At 36.4% G+C, this 19,863-nt stretch overlaps 1 protein-coding gene across 6 annotated transcripts in view; it reads right to left on the minus strand.

Annotated features, from left to right (window-relative positions):
• Positions 1–2,934: 2,934 nt before the first annotated feature.
• Positions 2,935–19,863, minus strand: part of EDEM3 (ER degradation enhancing alpha-mannosidase like protein 3) — a 65,253-nt gene continuing 48,324 nt past the window's right edge. For 4 of the 6 annotated variants that reach the window (XM_057507943.1, XM_036912561.2, XM_036912562.2 and 1 more), the window contains 4 exons: positions 18,229–18,420; positions 16,698–16,863; positions 13,603–13,788; positions 2,935–6,798 (listed from right to left, as the gene is read on the minus strand). In XM_057507943.1, coding sequence (XP_057363926.1) covers positions 6,389–6,798; positions 13,603–13,788; positions 16,698–16,863; positions 18,229–18,420 — 954 coding nt within the window. In that variant the 3' untranslated portion in view covers positions 2,935–6,388. Of the gene's footprint in view, positions 6,799–11,871; positions 12,657–13,602; positions 13,789–16,697; positions 16,864–18,228; positions 18,421–19,863 lie in introns of those variants that run through there. The other 2 variants (XM_036912560.2, XM_057507945.1) reach the window with 2 other exon arrangements.

The raw sequence follows: 19,863 nt of genomic DNA on the forward strand, positions 1-19,863 counted from the left end.
AGCTTTCCCCGACTTCCTCCAGGTTAGGTCCCCATGTTATGTGCTTCCATAGGATCAGTATCATCCTCTTTCAAAACCCTCACCACACCTGTAATTACTTATTCAATGTCCGTCTTCTGCGTCTGACTAAAATCCATGAGAACAAGATCTAGAACTATGTTGAACATCACCGTATTTCCAGAGTTTATAGTTCAGTGCACTGTGAACAGGAAAGGCAGTAAATCCTTGCTCAATCTCAAAGAGCATGCTCTTATATATTAGACACTTTGTATAAACATTTTTATGAATGCACATTATTTTTGATGTGCCATACTTTTAGCCATTACCTCATAGATATTTAGATAATATCTAAATTTTTCTTATTCACAAAATAGTAAATCTTTGTCTGTGCCTCTAGCCACTTCCTAAGGAGCAGCTGACTGCATTAAAAGGAAATAAATTATTTTAAGGTATTGATGTGTAGTGACAAACTGATTGCTAGACTCTACCAACTTATACTTTCACTAGCTTTAAAAACAAAAATAAACAAAAACATAGAAAGTATAAGAAAAAGAGCTTGGTAAATAGAATTTGGTGAATATCTGACTGTCCGATTTCTCTGTAACGAAGGAGGTGTTTAAATCAGAGTATCTCCTGAGTTTGGAGGACACCTAGCCCACTGGCTCTTGGATGAGGCATCCCTGTGTATGTACCCAGTACCATATATAGAAAGTAAATTTTTTACAATTCCTAGTGATGGAGAGCATTAGATGCTCCCTTTAATTTTAGAAGCATACATACCTGGGAAGGAATAGTGAGATGGGGTAAGAATTCCTTCACTTTTGTGGTCGAGTTTAGTCTAGAAGCCTGATTCTCCCATTTTTCAGTCCATCTGGTTTGAGATTGCAGGTTCCAGTCTAATATCAAGGAAGAAAGAGTGGAGGATTGTCCTAGGATATGTGCAGGGAAATTGCTATCATACTAAGTGCAAATACAAGTCATGTGGATTCAGTTGGCAGCCTGGTTGGTGGAAGCTGAGGTCATTCTCATCTGCATCTATTTTTTTCAGTGAAATATATGGTGAGGTCATCAGGAGAGTGATGGGGGAGGAGTATGCACATTTGAAAAGAAAGGTGGTGGGAAAATTAATTGGCTAGAGAACTGTGGTTGGAGTTTGGGGAAGTACTGAATCTCATTTGAGATTTGTGGTCATGACTTAACGTGAGGTCAGTCAGCAGTGGGGTTGTGATTTTATCCAGTTCCAACAGCTACTTAAGTTTAGGTGAAGAATGAGTGGGTAGTTGAGATTAGTAAGATACAAAGTTTTGCCAAGTTAGTTCAACAGAGGGAGAGAGGTTACGTGGGTTAGTTGGGAAGTGAGGCCGTGAGGAGGGTGATGGATTCTGAGAAACTAGGAGGATCAAAGGGCTGGAGATCCTGAAGCATCCCCAGTGGACAAGGCTCCATTGAAAGAGTAAGTAATGATTAGAGGCTCAGATCATGGGGCTTTAAAAATGCTTTTGACTGCAGTGAACTGAAATTCAATTTGCTTATTAATACCTGAGGTGAGGTGGGGTGGCTGAGTGAGATCAGCTTCCTGAAGGCAGCCGGGGTCTGGGACTGACCTGAGAACTTCATCTGCTCTACAAATGCAGGAAGCTGGACTGGGGAGTGGGGAGAGGGGGCATAAGACAGGCCAGGTTCCAGTGCTGGTCAGGCTGCCTCCCGGGCCCTACGGCCAATGGCTTTTCTTAGAGGTTCAAAAAAGAGAAAGGTGGGGGGTTCTTGTGGATGATGTGCTCCAGGTAGCTTGAAACTGCAGCACAAGGGTGGTGGCAGTGGGGGGGAAGGGAGCAGCCAGTCCTTGGGGTTAAGTTCCCCTCGCTCTGACTCATCTATTTAGGGACTTGGGTTCTTTCCTCAACCATGTGAAAGGTTTTCATTCTTTTTATTTTAAGAAATCCCATCCTACTATTATATGCAGAGTATTTTATCAACATTACCTGCTGCTATTTCTTGGTATCACCGAGACTGACCTGAGGGTAGAGATGTGCTGTGTAACACACCACAGGACGTCTAAATGGATGCCTTTCTCCTACTGTCATCTTGGGATGATGGCTACATTCTTTTATGGATGACGAGAATCCCAAGGGCCTATGAGTGGTCTCCCATTTACTACTTCACTGAAGAGCATAGATGGAAACTTAGGCCTCCCAACTTCATTGCGTAAATCAAGAGCAAGGCTTTGAGAAACATCAGCCTTACTAGTAGGCAGATGCTGACACATACTATCTCCAACTAACACTTATACTTAGCTTCTCTTACTAGATAGACCAGGAGGAGGTGTGAGAAGAGGGAGAGGGCAGGACGCTGGCGGGAGCACGGGCTCTGGAAACAGAGGCTCCCATTCCATCGCCCAGTCACCAAAAGAGGGATTTGAGTAGGATGCTGAGAACTTCTTCAAGTCCCAGTCTGCTCATCTTTAAAGAAAGTAATTATCAATACCTAACAGTGTTTATTATTAGGTCTTTCAAGATCTCTGCACACGGAAACCCGGAAGTATCAGAGATGAGAAGCATCGCATCACAGTATGTGACAGCAGCTGCTATGAGGGAATGGCCTCACTGGAGGTAAGGGGAGAGCTCACGGGTACTTCTGATGACAATATTGGAAGGACCCCTGACTTTACTAAACAGAAGTAACTCCAAACACAGACGTGTTCCCAATCAGCTCTGGGTATTACTAAACTCTACTCAAAGGGTCTTTGACACTAACTGAACTGTGGAAATACTCAATGTACGTTTGTGTTTCTATACCCTAAGATGTCCCCTAAACTTACTCCACTGGGGTAAAATGAAAATTAAAGAGAAGACAGAGTAGTGAAAAAAATTCAAACATGTCAAAGTACAAAGATATGCTAAGTGATGTTAAAAATTCAAATTAAAACTAGATGAGAATATTTACATATTTTATTAAATCTTTACAATCAGTAATTATAATCAAATACATAATTATATACAAGAATTATATACATTTTGCCCAGACTTTTACATCACAGTACATAGTTTCCCTTAGAAATATTGTATACATTTATCACCAAACAATAAAATCCAACAACAGTAGTGTTACAGCACCTGTTAGTACAGACATCTTTTTCATAAATTACATCATAAGAAAATATACGGCTGTAAATTGGGCTTTTAAAAATGTCTTTTATAAAATCTGAACATACAATATTTCATTCACAGAATGTTTTTTTTTCTATGTTCTGACTGAAGCCTTGTGCATAAAACGACCCATTGGAATATCTACTCCCACCCACCCAAAAAATTGTAAGCACTATTTGAATTACTTACGCTGAGCTTTCCTTATGATGAATTTGGCATGGGGTTTGGTGAGAAACCAAATGCTGGTTTTACTAGAAAAGGGCTGTGTGATGTTAATTTAAACAAATCAACACAGTAATTATATAGAGAAGTTAAATTACAGAGTGTACATTTTTTCATTTTACTCTCTAATACTGTGAAGAAAAAGGAAAAGATTTAATGTCAAAAAGTAATTTGTTCTGAAACAATTGTGTTCTTGTTGGAAGCCTCCTAAAGGTTAAAAAGAAAAAATAAAACCTATTCAACAAAATATCCCACCCCAAACATATCCAGTAAATTACAACTCTTTCACACCTAAACTTGATGGGAAAAGTATTGCAAATTGGGGTATATCATTTCAGTGGACTTTCACAAGCAGAAAAAACTACAGCTATTTTTAGTAGGTTAACAAGTTTTAAAACGTGAAAACACCTGAATTAAATATTTTCTCTAATATAATATCTACTTTTAATTTTCAGAAAAAATCCTTACTTGATTCCAGGTTTGTAAACATTGTATAAGTCCTTCTTAGTCACACAATTTTATGGCTGTGGTGATCACTTCAGCTCTATTTCTATATAGTCAACATAAAACTGAGGTAGACCAGATGTTTCTAAAATTCAGGGTCTTATAGAATCCCCTGAATCTTTAGGAAGTAAATAAAGTGTCTATATAAAGTTATTTTAAAAACAAAACATAAAAAAAAAACCCTAATGCTGTTGGAATTTTTTAATGAGCTTAAAAACAACGTTGTGCAGTATGTCAGATAAGAATGCAGAATCAATGGCAATGTTGGAGTTCTGAAGCTGAGCATTTTACCTTCCTAACTAGGGAAAAATCGATATAATTCTGGGTTCAGTAAAGATTTTTTTTTTAAGGATTCACTTTTCTAAACAAGTGAACAATTTGCTTCTAGACCTCAATGAATGGCAACAGCTCCATCTAATGGCCAACAGGAAGGGAGAGTGGCAGTAAGCCGGCTTTTCTTTGTATGCTACAAGATCTTGGAAAAAAAATGTTTTGATAACTTAGAAAAGTTAGACTTAGACAACAATGGCTCTGAGCTACAAATACAAAATTAAATCAATGTATATAAGGCTTCTGTAATCAAAGTCTTAGAGGAACATCTGCTCCTTTTCTCCATGCCCCAGTCCTATAAATCAAGGCAAGTAAAGTAATTAAGCTTCAGCTATTTTGGCAGCTTTGCAATTAAGAAGAACAAAGCACTATGTCTACCTTCCATTTACTATATATTATAGTTCTATCTCCTTACACCAAATTGCACATGCAGAGAGACTAAAAATATCCATTTTGGTGACAGTTTAATTCAGAGCCAAAAAAGTTCTTGTATACACTACTTCCCCACCCCACAATGTGAATTCTCTAAAAGATTTATTACTCACTGACCCAATTAAGTTTAGCTGGAATTTTTGAAAGCATCTATTTATCCCTTTATAAAAGAATATGTTTCCCTGGGATCTAAGACATACTGTACATGAATATACATAACTACAATACAGCACTGCTGTTCTGTTAACAGCTCCATATACAGTTTAAGTTCAGCAGTACCCCAAAACTGTTTTAAGTAAAGGTTATTCTGTAATGTCATGGTAAAGAAAAGGAAATTAAGTTTCACAAATACTCCTTTAGAACCAATTTAAAAGTTTAAGAAAATAAATAAAATGAGTAAATCCATGATTTCAACTACAAGGCTGTTTACAGATATCAACTGCAAGATTTTTAAAACTTAACATGGCCAGCACCAGACTGCCATAAAAAAAAAAAAAAAGGAAAAAATTCTCATTAAGCTGTATGGCTGTATGTTAAGTTGCTACTTTGTAAGCTGTTACACAGCTTACCATAAAATTATTTTCAAGTCCATTATCAGAAGGAATATTTGTTTAAAATAAAAAGAGAGAAGCAAACTTTACAACCATGATTCAACAGAAAATGTGACAGACTCCTTAGGTGCAACTTTAAATAACCAGTTTCAGAGGAGAAAAACAGTAGTCACCCCAGGATTTTTTAGATTACTACCACAGTTTTATCATGGCTCCCTAAGATAGAAAAATGGAACAGAATGTATTTGGCTACTGGCGACATGGGCCTTGTGGCTCAAACTGCATACAAAACATGGGATGGAGTAAGGCTGATGGCTAACGGTAACCACCGAGAGAAATGAACTGAAAAGATTTATAATTTATTCCAAAAGGACATAAGGTTAAGTTCCATTTCAGAGTAGTCACAGCTTCCCCTATGGAAGGCCCAATGGCAAATTCATATTGTAACTTTATAGTTTCTCCTTGTTCCATTTTTCAAAAGCATTAAGTAGCCAATTTCCAAAATGTATTATATGACCTTTTTACCTGGTCCCAATGATTAGTCTTTATGCAGAGAACTCACTAAGAAAGTACACTGGCTTCACCTTTGGTTTAAATGAAAAGGACATTGTTTAGAGGGAAAAATCAAGTCATCTCCATCATTTATAACACGATGAAGCAAGTGAAAGTGATGAGCCAAGCCTGTTTTCCCCACGAATGCATTTGCTTCCCGACCACTTAGGTCACTCTGAGTGATTCTGTGGAGGCAGCGTAACCGGAACACAGTACTCATCTGTGTTTCCCAGAAGAGTCTCTAACCCTGAAACCAAGAAAGCTGAGCTTTCTTTAATTAGAAATCTGTACAGATTCCTATTCCCCCCCCCACTATTAAGTGGATTTGCTTCTTGTCTACCCAGAAACTGCAGAAATCTGGCTCCTAGGCATGCCCAGTAATCTTCCTGGCCTGAGGTGCTGCAGGGTGGTATCATATTGTCATTTGAGGGGGGAATTGCGAGTGTCCATTTTTGACGGGACAGTTTTAAACAAGGTCAATTCGAACACGGCATGCTCATGATTCTTCTGACACCTAACCATTCCAGTCAGAACGTGGTTGCTCATCACCACACTTAAAGCCTCCCACTGGAGGGCCTGCTTAGTATTAAGGTGTCTATTAACCTCTGCTTACTTTTTGTTTTTAAATACCTACCACCAGTCTTTAGTGAGTCATAGTTCATCCTTGTCCATCATTTCAAATGCTTCTATATCTTCATTCCAGTCTGCTAATATGGAGTCTATAGGCTGGACCTTTTTACCCCAGCTAACATTAGGATTAGAATCTTCCTCAGTTTCTGATTGTTCTTGAAGTTGGTTATCTAAATCTGTACATTCACCATCAAGACTCAGAGTCTCGTAGTTTTCTAAAGGATCAGAATTCTGTTTGGAAGGAGAAACGCTTGCAGCATTGTCTGTATCTGTTGGAGATAATGATTCTGGGTGAGAGTGTAGAGAACTCTCCTCAGAAGACTCTTGGTCAACCAAATCAACCTCCTGAGAATTTGATGTAATCTGTTCAGTACTCTGATCCTGAGAATCAGTTTCAGAGGATGGCTGTTCTTCATTTTCCATTTCAGGATCTGTATGTGAAAGAAACAGACTTCATGCTACTTTCCCCCTCAAAAACTTACTATCACACTTTGAAAAGCATACTGATTTTTGCAGTAAAATGAAGAAATAAAAGTTCAAGAAAATTATGTAAATGCAGAACAATAGACATTAACATTGAAGAGTGGAAGACTCCTTAGAGTAATACAATCACATTTTTCACTTTGTTTACATATGTTCACTTTGCAAAACGTGACATTAGAAAGTAGATGTTCTCCCAAACCGAAAAGAACAACTCTGATAAGACTGCCTTCAATGGGTATTAGTAAATGCTAAAAAATACACTAAACAGTACTATTAAAATGTATATAAATTCACACTCTTAAGTTTAAAATTTATTAAATATTTAAATTCAGCAAAGTTTGTATTTGAAAACATAAGCAGAAAATTTTACACAGCACATATCATTGCTATGCTCTACAGTAATATTCTTTTAAAAAGTAAAGTTTCTACTAAGTCATGAGCAGGTAATACAAAATTTTGGAAGATTTCATGTTATTAATGTGATTGAGCAAATAAAATATTTTCAGAAAGACGACATTATTTTCAAAACTTCTATTTCATTATTGTAGGTCTGTGAGTTATAAGATATAATCATTCTAAAATCCACTGGAAGATGGAATAGTAGGTTAATCCTCTTGTAGTGAATATGCAATGAAACCACTAGAGGCGCTCTGTTTAGGGTTCCTTCCTACAAGGAAGTGCTTAAATGGCATGGACGCCCGCTTGCTGCACCTCCTCAGTCTCTGTAGGCAGTCAGCAAATAATTCCTGAGCATCCACTGTGTGGCAGACACTGTGCAAGGTGCTAAGGTTAAACAAGGCAAAAACAAACACCAAATCTGCCCTACAGATTTTACTGTCCAGGGGAAAATGACATTTACAAATAACCACACAAAATAAATAGAAAAACTCGGTGGTATTTGTTACGGTGTTAGGAAAGAATAAGGAGATTTGAGGGTTTCCCTCAGAGAATGACACTTGGGCTGAGATTTAAAAAAGTAAGTGGAGTTAATTAAAGAACGGAGTGAAGAGGGACCTATTATAAAACCAGCATGCAGGAAGGCACTGGTGAGTGCGTGTACATATATACACCCTCATTAGGAAGGATTATCTGCCCAGGAAAGTTTAGTTCTTAGGGTGAAGGCTGGGGGAAGTGCGGGGCACAAAGAGAAGGAGTCCCTACACATTCTTTCTTCTAAGCTGAGGAAAAGGCACACTTTAATTTGACAAAGGAAACCACGGTGAGGCCCAAAGAAGAGAAAGCAAGGAGACAGCTGCTTGCAGCTCATTTATGCTTGGCTACCCTAAGTTCAGGGGAGAATAAAAAGAAAAACCCTCAAATTTCTTTCTGGAGTGTATTAGTCTAGTTTCAAAGGATAGGAAAAGGTATAGGGCTGTTTATTCAGTAATAAAGATCGTGCTTTTAGCAAAATTACCCTAGGGTTACATATTATAGAATACTATTTTGGAAATCTAGCTAGTGTAATAGGATAAGAAAAAAGAACAGTCAGTGTAAAAATAGGAAAAGATAAATTGTATTTTCAGACTGTGTTGAATCCTTGTACTCCAAGCAACTATTAATTTAAAAAATACTATTAAAATAATGTATTTTAACACATTATTTGATGAGGATAAAAATATGATAAAGAGGCAAATATTGATAACCCCTCTGTAGTAGCAGTAACTGGTTAGAAATAAATTAAGTATCCTTTTCATAATAAAAATAAAGGATATAAAACACAGAATTAAAGTTATTGTGAAAGGACCCCATTGCTTAACACTATAAAATCTTGATGAGCAAATGAGATGTGATTAAATTTATAGGTAAGTGTATGTTACTGGACAGAAAGTTTTCATTTTTAGTAACAAAATTTTTTACTGATATGTAAAGCATGCAATTCCAAAATTCCAAAATGAAGCCCACTTCTACTTCTTGTTTTCTTTTGGGACTAGAAAAACTTTTTAATTCATATGGAAGACTATCACCCATCAAAGAGAAGTCAAGAAATTCTGAAAAGAATTAGTGAGAGTTACCTTATCAGAGATTAAAGCTATTCAGAATAGCAAATTATTTTATGATTGGCACAAGAATAAACAGATTAGCAGAAATGAAGAGCAAGTCCAGAAATAAATCAAATACATAAGAACATCTGATATACAGCAAAGAGGCAGCAATCAGAAAAGTAAAAATGGCAGCTAGGGAAGTCCAAAAAGGAAGAAAGGACCTGAGTGTCTGCCACGCTGCTATAAATCTCCATTCTAAGTTGCCTGTTATCATCACTACGCAGTGTCAAAGGCCTAAGAGCCTAATTACTACATAATTAAATTCAGGAATGGTGTTATCAGAAACAGAGGAAGAGGGAAAAAGATGAAGAAAAGCTCAAGATACAGAGAAAAGAAAATTATTAAGTTTTAATAATAAAAGGACAAGGAACCTTGGCAAAGACTTAGAGATGGGGTGTTCTACAATAATTCATTCATCTGTATAACCAGCATTTACTAAAGCAAGGAATACAGAGATGCAGGTAAAGAAGTATAATGTAATATAAATGCCAGAGTAGAACTATATGAAAAAGATGCCCTTCAATTTCATCTGAGACTAAGAAAATTTCATAAATAAGGTGACATTTGAAATGGGTATTTAGGATGGCTAACTGTTCTCAAAGAGGATAAGGGCCATGGGAGCAGGGATAGATTGATAAAGAAAGAGGTTTCCAGAAAGAGGGAAGAGATGTGCAAATGCATGGGAAACATAGCATAGTTGGAGAAAGGGGGGTGGTAGCTATGCATCAATTCTTGTAACGAGAATGTTTTGGATGCTCCTTTCCAGGCAAAAAGGCCATCTGCATACATACTAGATTTTTCTCTTCAGAATCAAATCCTTTCCAACAGCAGCCTAACTCCTACAGTTCGACTTCAGAACACATTCACTCCAATCAAGTTCAGTGGGGAAAAATCTCAGGAAAAGTAACACTGCCAGACTTAAATTCTGAGCAGTTGAACCCATGAAACTTTTCTTTCCCCCATTTTCTCTGTCTGCCTTTCTACCAGGTACACAAATACAGGAGTTGCTGTGAAAACATCTGTCCATAGTTCTTAAGGCACTATCGGCCTACACAGTAAATTGCAAACATGATAATGTATTAAAACTTTAAAATGCTAATTTTTTTCCCTTGAGAAATACTATTGTGAAAAGGAAATTGATTCTTAACTGACTTGTATCAATTTGGATCTAAAGGAAACAACACAGTGTCTTTTGTTTGTGGGCATAGGGTTGGAATTATTTTTAAGTACCTCTATAAATTCTTAAATTTTGGAAGGGAACACATGAGAGATATATTAAAACTTCTTAGATAACTCAACTTTTAGGAATATGACTGATCTGACCTAGGAAACAACATTTCCACTTAATAAATTACTAAAGCTTCACAATCTACAGATTCAATGCAATCCCTATCAAAATACCAACAACATTCTTCAATGAACTAGACCAAATAGTTCTAAAATTCATATGGAAGCACAAAAGAACCCGAACAGCCAAAGCAATCCTGAGAAGGAAAAATAAAGCTGGGGGAATTATGCTCCCCGATTTCAAGCTATACTACAAAGCCACAGTAATCAAGACAATTTGGTACTGGCACAAGAAAAGACCAGACCCACAGACCAATGGAACTACTAGAGAGCCCAGATATAAACCCAAGCATATATGGTCAATTAATATACAATAAACAAGCCATGGACATACAATGGGGAAATGGCAGCCCCTTCAACAACTGGTGTTGGCAAAACTGGACAACTACATGCAGGAGAATAAAAGTGATTATTGTCTAAGTAAACTTGAAATGGATCAAAGACCTGAATGTAAGTCATAAAACCATAAAACTCTTAGAAGACAACATAGGCAAAAATCTCCTAAATATAAACATGAATAACTTTTTCATGAATGCAACTCCTCCAGCAAGGGAAACAAAAGCAAAAATGAACACATGGGACTATACCAAACTAAAAAGCTTCTGTACAGCAAAGGACACCAGCAACAGAACAAAAAGGCACCCTACAGTGTGGGAGAATATATTCATAAACGACATATCCAGCAAGGGGTTAACATCCAAAATATATAAAAACTCACACGCCTCAACAACCAAAATGCAAATAACCCAATCAAAAAACGGGCAGAGAATATGAACAGACAATTCTCCAAAGAAGAAATTCAGATGGCCAACAGGCCCATGAAAACATGCTCCACATCACTAATCATCAGGGAAATGCAAATAAAAACCACAATGAGATATCACCTCACACCAGTAAGGATCACCACCATCCAAAGACAAACAACAACAAATGTTGGCGAGGATGTGGAGAAAGGGGAACCCTCCTACACTGCTGGTGGGAATGTAAATTAGTTCAACCATTGTGGAAAGCAGTATGGAGATTCCTCAAAAAACTCAAAATAGGAATACCATTTGACCCAGGAATTCCACTCCTAGGAATTTACCCTAAGAATGCAGCAGCCTAGTTTGAAAAAGACATATGCACCCCTATGTTTATTGCAGCACTATTTACAACAGCCAAGAAATGGAAGCAACCTAACTGTCCATCAGTAAATGAATGGATAAAGAAGATGTGGTACATATACACAATGGAATATAAGAAGAAAACAAATCCTACATTTGCAACAACATGGATGGAGCTAGAGGGTATTATGCTCAGTGAAATAAGCCAGGCCAAGAAAGACAAGCACCAAATGATTTCACTCATCTTTGTTGTGTAAGAACAAAGAAAAAGCTGAAGGAGCAAAACAGCAGCAGACTCACAGAATCCAAGAATGGACTAACAGTTACCAAAGGGAAAGGGACAGGGAAGGACGGATGGGAAGGGAGGGATAAGGAGGGGAAAAAAGAAAAGGGGCATTACAATCAGCATGCATAATGTGTGTGGGGGGGCACGGGGAAGGCTGTACAGCACGGAGAGGACAGGTAGTGATTCTACAGCATCTTACTATGCTGATGGACAGAGACTGCAATGGGTATGTGGGGGGAACTTGGTGATAGGGGGAATCTAGTAAACATAATGTTCCTCATGTAATTGTAGATTAATGATACCAAAATAAATAAATAAATAAATGGGGGGTTTTGTAGACTTTTTGTCAAAATACCACTCTATAACAGAATCATAGTTCAAAAAATTTACAGACTATCAAAACCTAAAAAAAAATGCAATTTAAATAAGTCCTTGTACTGCAAGGGCCTTAACAGAATACTGTTCAGAGGATTTTTAGTATGTAGTGAATTTATCTTTTCTTATCCTTTCTCTGGTATGGGAAGCACATGCTCTACCATAACCTCAAGAGTCCTAAACCCCCCACATCCCTACACACACGTGAGTTTTTAATACAAGTTGATTATTTAAAATGTTTTACATTGTATTCAAATAAGTTATCAAAAGTAATATGTTCCAAAATAATGCCTTTGTTAGAGTGACTCTTGCATGGCCATGGACTAGTGAATTCATCTATTATATGAGATACTTAATTCATAGGATTTGTCATGACAGGATCAATAAAGAATTATTATGGGACAGCTGACTAGACATGAAAATTATTTAATTACATTATACCAGACATCATCATGATATCCACTGAAACAAAATGATACATATTTATATACATATATATGTACAGCACATGTGTGTGTATGCGTATGTACATATACACATACACACACACACACACACACATATATATATATATAATTTAAGGCTTATTAATGCAGGATACTTACTACTATTAATAATGTAGCTTGGAATCATTTTACCTTTTAATATTGCTGCTGAAATTCCAATGGTAGCACAAAGTAGGGGGAAGAAAAGCAAAGGCATTAAAGAGTTATATGGAATAATAATCTGCCTGTGTTTGATGCTCCTAAATACATATAAGAAAGAAAGAAAGATCCGAGTTTAGAAAAGGACTCAGTACAAAAATCAGGTACACAGGACTTAAGAAGATTAGAAATTCTTTCTGTTCCATTGTTTCTGTCTATGTATCCTCACACACACACATCTTACTTACTCCACTGCTCTTAAATAGTTGACATTTGAAAGACTCTCAAAGAAGAATAAAGCAATAATACAAGAGGACAAGACAAAACACTGATCTGGCTAGCACTAGATTGTTGCTAACCTTTTTTTTTTCTGTTACACTTGAAAGTTATACTGAATTGAATCAATTTCCCACATATCTACCCAATATCCCAGAGGATTCAACAACCCTGGACAAATTATGACTTTATCCACTTAAGGGAGATAAGAGGGGTAATAGCTCTCTGTGTGTCTCCAGTGGGTAGGAAAGACTGATCATTTGATTGGAGGTGGCCTGGTGAAACCCAACTACTGTTATACTGGATACATATACAATCTCTTTTTGTTCCTTATAGAAGACATGTAAGATATGATTATCAGTGAAACTGAATGGTGAACATCTGTGGATATAAAACTGACTCTCTTGATGTAATCTCTTGTATTTTTTTCACTGGACAGAATCATAGCAAAATTATAATCACATATAAAAATATAATTCTAAAACATTTTAATCAGCAAAGTTAAATAAATGTTTTACTACTCTTATTTCCAAAGAAAAATGTATTTTGAAATCATCTTCTAAAAATTTTAACTTTTTTTATCAGTGAACCTAAAGTAATTTTTGTAACTCATTTTTGTTATGAAATTAGTAAAATTCATGCAAAGCTGCATAAAAATCAAATAATTTTGTGCCCTTACCTCGATCTTTTGCTTTGTCAGATAGGAGCACTTCCACCTCCTCATATTCCCGGATGGCGTCCAGTATGATACTGCCTTCTTTACTGAATAAGAATAGCATGGGGATCTTGATGTCATCTGTATCCTTCCCATCACCCGCCATCTGGAACAGAGGGGCAGTATCACTGCTGCTCCCCTCATTGTCATCTAGCCAGAAATTGAACACAGCAAACAGAAACATTTGTCCATTAGCAAGGTCTATCTACTTATCTTTACTGTTTTTTACCTGTTGGCAGTATTAATTTATGCAGCCAGAACCATAAAAATAACCAGACTTTTTGGGCCCACTAATTCTACCTCCCAGAAATTCATCTGAAGGAAATAATTCAAAAGAAGGAAAATGATCTATGCCCAAAGAAGTTTACTGGTGTGCTATTTATAACTGCAAACTACTGCAAACTATTACAAGTAAATTTTAATTAATTGGTGGAACACACAGAAAATCAGGATATTATTATTACATGAAAAAAGTTAACATGAAATTCTATGGTTATAACTGTAACAAATTTCATTGCTTATGAAAAAGCCTAAAGATGGGGAAATTCAAAGACCTGGATTACAATGATAGAACTATGAATGAAATTTTATTAAGATTTCCTCTAATGGCATTATATTGTTTTACCAAACTACAAATTGGTAGTTCTCTTTTATATACAGTTCACAAAGAATAATTATGACTATAGTGGTTTTTCCTCTATAAGTTGAGTTAAACACTATTTTTAGTTTATGCTGGTTAAATAATGGTAGCAGGACTTCTAAACACTGTTTCACTGGTGATGTCAGTCATGTCTGCCTCCAATCTCACACGCCACTCTCCCTGGAGAACCTGCCTGTCTCAGAAAGCTTGCTCTGATAGGCCCTGCTAGTATAGAATGCCCACCCTCTTAGTGACAACTGATTAGACAAAGAATGGCTACCTGACCCTCAACCTCTCTGGGGTTCTGGAAATGGCACACAGATAGACTGTATCAGCAGTGAGCAGTGGTCCAGTCAAGTGACAGACTCAAGGCTGAGGCTGCAATTTTAAAATGACCATTTTGGAACTGATGAGCAAAGAGGGAGCAGGCTGCTGGGAAGCTGGAGAATGGAGCACAACTGCAAAGAGATGCAGAGAAGGGAATCCAGGAGGACCCAGAGTTAGAGGCGGGGGTAAAAAATGCCAGCGATCATGGCCCCTGATGAGTTTTAGTTTCCACTTCTATTTCCTTAGAGAACACCACTGTATTTCCTACTCTAGGGTTCAATGAAGATAACCCTTTCCAAATAGTAAACAAACCTCTTTTCTTAAAGCAACTTCAATAAATTATTGTCTCTTGGAGCCAGAAGATTTCTAAGATAATTTGTACTGTTAGTTCTTGCAATAAAAAACTAAGTCCTAATTTGCTCATTTGTATACAATTAAAGCCAGTGAAAACCAAACAAAATGCTTCATCAGAAACAAAAAAACTTAGGGGAAAGAAGTTAGAACACAAGAAAGTTCCCCTTTAAAAATTAAATTTTCTATGAATAAGGATCATTACCTCTTATTTACCCACAGAACTCAGTATGGGATTCTGTAATTAGTAGCTACCAAAGAAAACATTTAAATACAGAATGCCATAAGAATTCTATATATCCACCAAAATATAGGGAATATCTAAAAATTATTTTATATTTCTAAAAGTCTCAGTAAGAGATGTTCAAAATGATAGTGATAGCAAGCAATTAAATTCTTCAATAAAAATAATTTCAGTGTGGAACATAACCAAGGATGAAAAGATACATTTAAGTCAGGCATCAGCTAACTTTTTCTGTAATTGGCCAGATAGGGAATATTTTTAGCTTTGTAATTCTCTGTTGAAATCCCTCAACTCTGCCACTGTAGCTCAAAAGCAGTCATAGACAATATGTAAACAATCTGGCATGGCTGTGTTTCAATAAAACTTTCACTTATAAGAACAGGCAATGAGTTGAACTTAGCCTATAGGGTGTAGTTTGCCAACTGCTGATTTAAGTTATTAAGTAGATTTCTCCTAATGCTTACTTGACGAATGAAATTCATGCATTCACTAAATCAATACTGGAGTGCCCATATGGAATAAGCAAAAGGAACAGTTAATACTTTTTCACTGAAATAAATACTGATGTTTTATTTTAAATGTCTTCATTTTTATTTACCCTGAATTCAAAAAGGAAATCTATCCTAAGTAGAAAAATTCAAAATGGATTTCCCCTGTGAGAGAGGCTATACAGAACTAACTTCACAATTAGGATGTGACTGCAGGTCTCCCAATTGGTTCTGAATGTAAACTCCTATTTACTTTAAGCATAAAAAATTTATATTTTCCCTGATAATCATGTGTAGTTTTCATGACATAAATGATTTTCTATAAAAATTGAAAAGCAGAACACTAGTTGAAATACGTGGGCAAAATGATTTGAAGTGTATCATTTCAGTGGCAGAAGACCCAAGGAGATAAAAATTTGCTTATACCTATGATATATCAGCTTTTATACCAGGAAATTTTGCACATATTGTCTTCAAGCACAACAACCACCTAAGATATTTGAGATGGAGCTCAGAAATTATTCTGCTGAATAAACAGATAAAGAGACTAAAGCTGGGCCAAGGTTACACCATGATTTTGTGGCAGAGCCAGGAATTGCACTGCCATGTGTTTGACTCCAAAGCCTGCATCTTGGGGAGGAATGGATGTTTTCAACAGCCCTCTGTAGGAGGTGGCAACAGGCAATTCTTGCCCTTCATGGGCTTTGGATCTCATGACTATATTTCCTTATCCGGTATTGGGCGTTTTTACCATTCACTCCTATCCCACCTTCACACCAGACCCCAAGTACTTTTACTGGCACCAATATACAGAAACCCAAATCTAGACTTGCAAAAAAAAAAAGAGAGAGAGAGATATGTAAATTATTAAGAGGTAATAATGATTACCTATCCATTATGCTACCAAGTGTAGTAAAAATAATATGACAAACTCTATGATAATATTGTGGAAAAGGAAAAATCCTAAAAATTATCTACTAGTCAACAGATGATGTGGAGGATTACGTACCAATAACAATGCCCCCGATGGCCCCAGCATTCTGGATGTTGCGTGCCTTTTCTGCAAACATGCACTGTCCTCTTTGTATTAAAGCAATTTTTCCCATCACTGCCTCGGGGTTAGTAAGCTCTGAACAACCATTGTATGGTTTACTGCTTGCAACAAATCCTCTTGTCTGTCAGAAATAAAAGTAACTTAAATATGCTTTTATCTTCTCAAAGCACTATCTAGTTATTAAAATTCAGTATCTGGAGCTTTAAGTAGACCTCATTTCTTTTCTAATGATAATATATCCAATACATAGTTAGTGTAAATTTTTGTTTTAAACATTGTTTTGAACATAGTACCTAACCAACATTTCTATTGTGCTTTGCAGTTTATAAGGCATTTTTACATAAATTATTAAATCTGATCTTTATTAATGACTCTGAGGGATGTAAAACAGATGATCATAAAACAGAAATATCATTTCCATTCTACATATGGGGAAACTGAGACTCAGGTTACATAATTTGCTCAAAGATATAAGGTTAGTAAGTGGTAAAGTTAAAACCTGTAGGCAGATGCACTACATATCCACAGACACACTTCCAACAGCTCGGAAACATTTTTAAACTCATTAGTAACCAGAAAAATTTTGGAAGAGGAAATAAATGGATTTAGTCTACATGAATCTGCAAGCAGTTCTTCTTCCCAGAAAATTCAGATCCACCAGAGAATTCATTTTAAAGATGTTAATGTAAAGCTGTTTCAATATCCCTCCCTATCCTCGAATTAGAACTCCAAAAGAGCATAGATCTTCACTGGTTCTATAAACCTGATAGACAGCAAACATCTTCAATAGTGCCTAGAATATTGTAGAGACTCAATAAAGAGTTGTTGAGTAGATGAATCAATCTATAAACTTACAAAGCTTTAAAATAAATACTAGAAAGAAAAAGACAAACTAGGGACAATAAAGTTCAAAGAGCCCTGGCTTCAGGTTATCAGGATACTTGGGTTCAGGTCCCAGCTCGGCAACCAGTTAGTTAGATGAACTTGTGAGGGTTCAGCTGGGCAGGGCTCTGTTTCCTATATTAAGACTAAGAGGATGGGCTAGCTCAGTGGTCTTCCAGGTTTGCTCCATGGAACCTCAGCCTCTATGCTCTCCACAGCCACTCGAGCTAGAGCACCTCGACTTTCACCTGTTCTCTACATGATACCTCTGAGTTCGATTTTTGTTTAAAGAAAGGTTCTAGCAGTAGTTTAAAACTCTGAAAACCATTTTTAGATAAATTAAAGATACTAAGTTAGAGAACAGACTAAGAAATTAGTATCTGAACAATATTTAAAGTAAAATTCTATAAGCATATTTATTTTATACATAAATAATGGCTCAAATTTTTCAGAATATGCTTTTAACTTTAATCCACTTCAGTCTGGGAGACTGAATATTTAGGTTCTGAAAATAAAACTACTAAATTAGAAAAGAGACTAAGAAATCAGGCAATAGTTAATACTTTAAATTAAATTTCAACAAGTATATTTTAAGTATACACACCTCTTTATGTTTAGACAGATCTAGCCCAAACTGAGCTGGCCCAGCAGTCAATACTACCCTGCCAAAAAATGGGTGGGAAACAATTTGTACAGCTCGTGGAGGTAGTTGCTGTTCTTTTTGCTGCTGACTTGACAATTCTATCATCTCCTGCATGAACCTCAACCCATCTTCAGCGTCAATAGAGCTAGCAGCCTAGGAAAGAAACAGATTAGTTTTATCCTTTCTTTCTGGAAACTTGCCAATTTAAAAATTTTTTAATATTATTATTGCACTGTAGTCTTCTCCTCTAAAATTTCTCCTTTAAGTTTTGGTCCTTATCAAATATACATGGCCTTAATTGTCCTAAAAATATTACTTCTGGAAGTATCTTCTGAGAATAAGATCTGCGATTTTTATAGTGTGTTTTTCACAGCTCTATAAACCACTTTTGATACAAACTGAGAATCAGATTTCCACCAAGTCTAAGGTAGTCTAAGGTGGGGTCAGGAAGAGATAATTCAGGTTTCAACAGATTGAGATTAACATGCAGAAATGTATGACAGGTAGGTTAAAGTTGGGTTTAAGAGTAAAGATAAGAATCAAGAATAGCATATGTGTAACTCAGAAATTATGTACAAAGATGACAGCTGTGCTTATTGAAATAGATGAGACTGTTGAAGGACGGTATATAGAGAAAAAGGGTATGATCCAGATTATTTGGCAGCGTCTATACTAAGTGGTTGTGCCAGGAAAGGAGAGCTATAAGGGACCCTACAAAGCAGTGAAAAGAGAAGTGGGAAAGATGCATGTCGCTGGAATGCCCTGGAAACCAAGAAAGCGATATGCTTTAAAAAGGGTTCAGTCAATCGTTACAGAGAAGTTCAAGCATATGAAGATTAAGAAGCCCCAAATGGCAATTATGTCCTGGGTGGCCTAGGTGAATGCAATGTCATTAGAGACGCTGTTCCCGCTACTGGAGAGGGAGGGCATGCGGCACAGAAGTAGGCAGAATGCTTCTTAAGGAAGGGTGGCTCTGTTGAGAATAGGGAAGAGACAGAAATCTCAGGGGGAGGGGGAGTTTTGGAAAGGCTGAATGTGAGATTAAGGGATATCTGATATTGTTTCTAGGTTGAAATTATTTAGCAAACTATGTCGTTTTCTCAGAATGAATGTACTAATAAGGTGAATAATTTAATCTCATATTACAAAAAGCAAAAAACTTTTAAAGCAAAAATCAATAAAATCTTCCCAAAAGACCAAGTTGCCTTTTATAGGCACAGACAGCAAGATGTGAACTTTTAGTTCTATAATGAATAAAGTACTTCAGATTCAGTGGGTCTCTGGAAACTAAAATAATGTAAACTATAGAGACATAAATACTAAAACTACCACAGTTTAACATTATGCTTTAAATAAACCAGTGGAAGGACAAGGGACTGAGAAACAGAAAATTTAGATTTGAGTCCTACATTTGACTATATTAACTTAAGCAAATCATCCATCAACCAATTTGTGATATAATTGATTTATACCATGAAGGAATTGAATTAGATGACTTTTCAAGATACTTCCAAATCCTAAAATTCTGATTCTCTAATTTTAAACTATATATTGAATGTTTTAAAAAAGCCAAATGTCATTATCTTCTTAAAGCCA

The sequence above is a fragment of the Manis pentadactyla genome, chromosome 9 (assembly GCF_030020395.1).
Source record: "Manis pentadactyla isolate mManPen7 chromosome 9, mManPen7.hap1, whole genome shotgun sequence".
Lineage (NCBI taxonomy): Eukaryota > Metazoa > Chordata > Mammalia > Pholidota > Manidae > Manis > Manis pentadactyla.